General features: G+C 35.2%; 1 protein-coding gene across 1 annotated transcript; it reads right to left on the bottom strand.

The window, feature by feature from the left end:
• Positions 1-481: 481 nt before the first annotated feature.
• LOC136796009 (histone-lysine N-methyltransferase SETMAR-like) lies at positions 482-4,320 on the bottom strand. The gene is made up of 2 exons (XM_067048403.1): positions 3,387-4,320; positions 482-546 (listed from the first exon to the last, which is right to left on the bottom strand). The coding sequence occupies exons 1-2, from the start codon at positions 4,318-4,320 to the stop codon at positions 482-484; spliced, it is 999 nt and encodes a 332-aa protein (XP_066904504.1).
• Positions 4,321-6,399: the final 2,079 nt, after the last annotated feature.

Below are 6,399 nucleotides of genomic sequence, written 5' to 3' on the forward strand. Positions count from 1 at the left end.
ATATCGTCGGATCAAGAAATGGTTATAGAATATGAAATTAAAGCACAATATTATTGAAAAGACATCAGCATTCAATCTTCCCTATTGTGTAACAAGGCTCAGAATTACTTTTCCTTTTTTATTATCCTCTCTAATGCATACCCGCTCCAGAATCATGTCACTGTCTATTGTCCCGAAGCCCTTTGTCAGTGCAGACAGGCATCCTATCCGTGTCCTGTATTGTGGATCGCCAGTCGATTCAGTCCTTAGCACTTTATATGTCTTTTATAAATCAATAAAATTATTTATTTTTTAAATTTTACAATTCAACATCTTATAAATGTCAGTACACAAAGCAAAGTTGCGTGTCTTGAAATTTCAGAGAGAATTTTTTATGATTTATAGTTACAGAGCTGAATTCTTTTAAGTTACTTAAATTTAAATTAAATAGATAATTTCTGGTTTCATTTATGTCTGTTGATCAATTTTTAATTTTAATTAATTACGTGGCATATTCAGTTTTCAGTGTTTTAGCATGGGAATCACCAGTCCAAACAACAGTGAAGACTTTAAGATTCATTTTTATTGTTATAAACATTGTTACATCAACATTAAAACAATCCTCTTACAAACTAGGAAGAATTTTTTATTTATTTATTGATATTTACAAGTGTATAAAAAATACAACAAGCAAATTGTATTATAATGACATAATGATAATGATATGATACAGCATTTAGAGAAACTAACCCGTATTAGAACTCTAAAAACATTTTACAATATAAGGTCACGAGGCCATCTTCTTTTCAGGCGCCTCGGGGGATTGCCAGGAATGGAAGAAGAGGCAAGGTTAGAAATAGTAGGTTTGTGTGGTTAGGGGGTTTATAATGGAAGAAATTATATCGGGTTCGGACTAGATCGGTTACATAAGGAACATTTAGGTCTTTATGGATGGTTTTAGAAAGAATTTAGCTGAAAGTTATGTTACTTCATGTATTGTTATTAAAGCATAATGAAGGAATTGTGTCCTTGTTCTTTGGGCTATTTTTATGTTTTTGTTTTATTGACATTTACAACTGTATTTACAGAAAATACACCTAGTAAATATTAAACTATATTATAATGGTATGATACAGGCTTGTAGAGAAACTACCCATTGGTAACACTCCAATAACATTTCTATATTGGAAGTCTCAGAGGCTTGTCGGCTATTCAGGCGTCTAGAAGGATTGTCAGGACGAAAAGGTTGGAAACACGTGGGTTTGGGTTTTTAGGTAGAGAGTTTACAATGGGAGGATGGGCTACATATAAGAAGACTAAGAAGAGACAATAGACTGGTAGGAGGGGACTTTGTCCAATAACATTTGTTTATGTTTGGAGATTTAATTATGAGATCTGTGGAAGTAGAGGAAGAATGTATTGACCAGAGGTAGGAAAACTTCTTGGCCTCTGACCTAATGTAACATATAAAACAGTCAGAGAAATGGCAGCTTACGGTGAAATGACAATCAGGGCCTGATGGCTATTACTACTAGGTGGCCCTTTTGGCAGAACCAAACTGTATTCAAATGGGCTGGTCATGTAAACCCTGCAGCCCCAGATTGGCAGTTAGGTCAAACTTCAGGACCTTTTTTGCCAAGAGACAACTATTGTATAGGGTTTATTAGTGAAGTCTGCTTACAAAAATAGTTATTGAATATTATTAATTATAATAGATTTTGTTTAATTAGGGAAGGAAGTAGAAAACTGAGTTAAAATACAGCAAAATCTGCAGATACGCTTCTTCGGTTTTGTACCATCATATTTCCATATTTCTGTTCATTTCATTAAATCATTTTTCCTGATCGTTTATCAGCTCGGTTAAACCTTAAGCCCACTGCCCCCTAGCCCTTCCTGGAAAGGTTGTTGTTGGAGTGATTTAATAAAAAAGTCACCATATCCTTGTGTACTATTAGAAATATTGTCATTAATTTCCTGTATGATCCATATTTTATTTCAAAGAAACTATTCTGTATCTAGTATTTCCTATTTGTTTTATTTATCTTAGATTAAGCCACAAGCCTACTGTGGTTGTAAAATTAAATTGATGATTTATGATTTAAGAAGAATGACTTATATTAAAGAGAGTTAGTCATCCTTTTATCTGTCCGTAAATATGCTATGAGGTGTAAGTCTATTTTTCGCTGTTATCTGCGTCATTGGAGAGGAAGTTTTCTTGATTATTCAAGATAAATATCAGGTATCTCCATTGTTAGTTTTTTTTTTTTTCTGGCAATTGTCACTCTTCCTATCAATTTTCATTTTTTTTTTTTTTTTTAGTTGACATTTGATTTATTTTTTCTGCTGAAACAGCAATACGTTTCACAACCTAGATACTATAAAATGAAATTCATTAAATATTTTCGGATAAATTATTAATTTTACTAATTTATAATTTTTGGTATTTGTTGCATTGGGTCGTAAAATAAGGTTGTTGAAAAAATGAAATTGTTAAATGTTTGCTGATTACAATGTTTTACATTCAACCAAGGGTCACTTACTATAAGTTAATACCTACATTATACTTTTAAGAACAAAAATTTCCTTATGAACTAATCAAAAATTTACAAAGTCTAAGTCTTAAATAATCCGGTAACCCATGAAACTTGGATTCACTTGTTAGTTTGACCGAGTGCCCCATTTATAACGTGTGAATTATACAATACTTTTCTTTTTCTTATATTACTTAATTGTTTAGTTATGTTAAGCCCCGACCTTGAACTTTAGGGAAGGCTATCGAGAGTATTGGGCTCATCCATATTCAGTTCTAACCTTGCGTTTATTTTCGATATCATTATCAAATGCATCCATTATTTCGTAGCACGCTATGGAGGCAATCAATCCTCTTAGCATCGGAACAGAGATTATATTGGTAAGCTGTGAATAGTTCGAACTAATTCAAAAGTTTAGTAAATCCTTCTGCGAGTCTATATTGTTGCATTGCAGGTAGTGTAAAGTAGGTATAGGATATCTAAATCGATATTTTGTTTCCGATATTTGATATTGCAATATCGACATTTTGTAACCGATGATATCAGTATATCAAAATTTTCCTCTGATAAATCGGTTTTTCCAAAATGCACATACGTATATGTATTAACTAGATGAGCAAACATATTTTTGAAAGCATAAAAAAAAAATCAATAAATGCCAATAACATCCAGAAATATTCAATTCAAATATAGATAAAACGGATATACCAGGTCATTCAAAAAGTCCTGTCGTTTTTTTGGGGGAAATTATAAATAAATAAATATTTTCAAATAATCACCTTTATTCATCAAAATCTCCACCGTTACAGTCGGTAACCTTCTCCCAACGAGATGGTAAAGCCCAAATTCCTTCCTTAAAAAACTGTTGATTTTTACTGCAAAAATAAGTGGTCAGTTCGTGAATTAGGTTGTCACGGTCTTGAAAACATTTTTGTCTCAGATTGTTGTCGAGATCTCTGAATAGGTGATAATCAGTGGGTGACAGGTCAGGGGAATATGGTGGGTGAGGCAAAACTTCCCAGCCTATTTCTGTCAATTTTTCCCTGGTCAATTTGGCGGTGTGTGGTCGAGCGTTGTCTTGAAGAAGCAAAGGTCTTCTTCTGTTGACTAAGCAGGGATCAAAAGTCTTAAGCTTGGATTGGCAATGGTCCAGTATATTGCAGTATACTTCTGCAGTGATGGTTTGCCCTTGATTCAGAATCTCAAAATGCACTATACCTTTGGCTGTCCAGAAAACAATGAGCAAAACTTTCTTTGGATGGAGATCTGGTTTTGGAAATTGTTTAGGTTTCTCATCTGCCGACAACCACTGATATGATCGTCTGAAGTTGTTGTACAACACCCATTTCTCATCACAGGTGATGATTCGATTCAAAAAGGGTTCGACTTTCAAGCGGGAAGTTAACGAAGATGCAGTTGTCAAGCGAACAAGCATATTGGCATCTGAAAGCTTATGAGGAATCCATTTATCCAGTTTTTTCACTTTTCCCAGTTCTTTAAGGTAATTCCAGGCAGTGGTGGCTGAGATATTAAGTTGAGAGGCTATCTCTGAACAACTTTGACGCGGATCCAACTCTACTACTCTTCGAACGTCCTCCTTATCAACTACAGTTGGTCGACCTGAGCGTGCCTCGTCTTCTAGTGTCTCGTCGCCTCCACGAAATTTTGAAAACCAAAATTGTGCCTTCCGCTCAGACAGCACATCTTCCCCAAACACGGAGCATATTTTTCTAGCAGTTTCGGCAGCTTTTGAGCCAAGTTTAAACTCATAGAGCAAAATCGACCGAATTTGAGTTTCAACTGGAATCATTTTAACTAGACAGTTGGATGGTGACTGCATTAAATTAATCCTCCTTAGCCTCCTATTCATAAAGTATAAACATTTGTGTTTACATGGATAAAAGTTGTATTGAACGGAATTAATTAGCAAACACTCTAGAATCAAAATAAACAACGAACAAACGAAAAACGACAGGACTTTTTGAATGCCCTGGTATAAAGATTACGATATTTTGAGTAAATATTACCAGTAATTCCGATATCCATTATCGATATCATAACATAATTTAGATATTATATTTGAAAATTCCCTAAAATATCAAAGTTTTATATCGACGTGAAACAGAAATATTAGGATGTTTTTACTTTTTGAATGTCGATTTTGGAATTGGCTATTATTTGTTCATATCTATAATGTAAATTGTAGATTATTGGAATATTAATGTTTTTCACAATGGCTACACATTTATACCGAGTCTGCGTCCGGTATTAACCTTAGCTGGAGGAGGTGTATACTCAATCAACTTTCAACTTCCATTTCCTGTTGGAGCTGGATGTGATAATTATGCAGAAATGCAGGCTATTTGCTTCCCGATGATTGCGATGACAATACTGTTATCTTCATCGACTCCCAAGCACGGAAGAAAAGTGCAGAACATGGCTGCTATCATGAAGAAAAGAGGAAGGATTATAGCTGTGCAGTGGATACCAGGCCACGTTGGTATAAATGGTAATGAACAAGCTGACAAGTTGGCTAAGCTAGGTTGTGCAGAGAACCAGTTTGTTCTACCATGTTCCTACAGAACAGTATAATCAATGTTAAGTTCTTATTGTAAGGACAGTACAAGCGCTAGACACAAAGTTCAAGCTGAAGGAAAGAAGTGGGAGAGCCTACTGCATAAGGATAAACGAATTCCTGGCAATCTTAATTGCCACTGAGAGAGTGGCTTGTTTTCGCCTAGTAACAGGACATGATCTCCAAAAACACCTCCATCGAATTGGCATCGTAGATTCCTCCGAAATGTCCTCTATGTAACATGGGGGACATGGATGGAGACCATCTCTTAACGTGTATTGGTCTAAATGATCTTCAACAGGATGCGGTCCAACTAAGAGGAAAAGTAAAATTGGTCTGCGAGAGGGAAAATGGCGTAATAGCCCACTTCCTGTGGCATAGAAAAGAAAAAAACTTTTATTTCTTTTTAATGATTTATTCAACCAATATATCCAATTATATTTTAGTTAGTATTAGGTGGTTGATCTGATATTTGTTATGTTTGTTTTGGTTCTCTTGGCGTTGCTTTGCTTTACCGTTATTATGGATTTTTTATCTGTTTTGGTTAGCTATGAAATGAAATAGGCCCTTCTATAATTTGATGTATTATTGTTTTATAAATACTATTTCTTTATTTTATTAAATTTTCGATATTTAAGTATCGATATCGATTTCAAGTTTATAACTCTGTCTTTGATGTTAAATGCTCTGCTATTAGTCGGAATAGATTGAAGTTGTTAAACCAGTCATGCGAGTAAATATCTGTCGGTAATTAATTGCCCATTACGGATCGGTTCATTAGAGAGGGAATCGTAGTTGGGTTCTGAACCATGGAAGGTCAAAGGCCTTTCCTCAGCGTGATGTCGTGATCGCCGCCGAACAATGGCGCCCTGTGAACTCGAAGAACAATTAGCGCCGAGTGGTGGAAGGACTACAAAGGGAACGATCCGGGTCGGAGTCTTGTTTGGGTTTGTTGATTACCATTTGTGGGAAACAGGCATTCTGTAGGCGGCGGCTGTGTATCTAAGTGAACTTGGCTGAGAGTATAACGTGAGAAAGCCACTTGCTGCAAAACTAAAATACTCAAACAAAATACGCGGTACACAACGAAAGTAACAAACTTTAGTATCCACTCGATTGTGTAGTCCAGAGAGGCAAACATGGTGGGCCTTGGACTATCCCCTTCTATTTTCATAATAAAAAGGTACAAAATAAAGATAAGCAAAATGAAAAGGAAGCTAAATAGCGGCAAAAGTAGTTTTGTAGGTGTCAGAAAAAAAAAAGAAATGGTACTACATAACCTTGAGATTCAACTTTCGATCTAGAATTTCTATC

The sequence above is a fragment of the Halyomorpha halys genome, unplaced genomic scaffold (genome assembly GCF_000696795.3).
Source record: "Halyomorpha halys isolate HHAL.00 unplaced genomic scaffold, Hhal_1.1 Scaffold1001.1, whole genome shotgun sequence".
Classification (NCBI taxonomy): domain Eukaryota; kingdom Metazoa; phylum Arthropoda; class Insecta; order Hemiptera; family Pentatomidae; genus Halyomorpha; species Halyomorpha halys.

Bases quoted from the DNA above. Each gene is read 5' to 3' on its own strand.
- LOC136796009 (XM_067048403.1), bottom strand. From the start codon at position 4,320: ATGATTCCAGTTGAAACTCAAATTCGGTCGATTTTGCTCTATGAGTTT. The intron at 547-3,386 runs GTAAAAATCAAC...TGAATCTTAAAG, and splicing joins ACTGACCACTTATTTTTGCA to TCTTCACTGTTGTTTGGACT.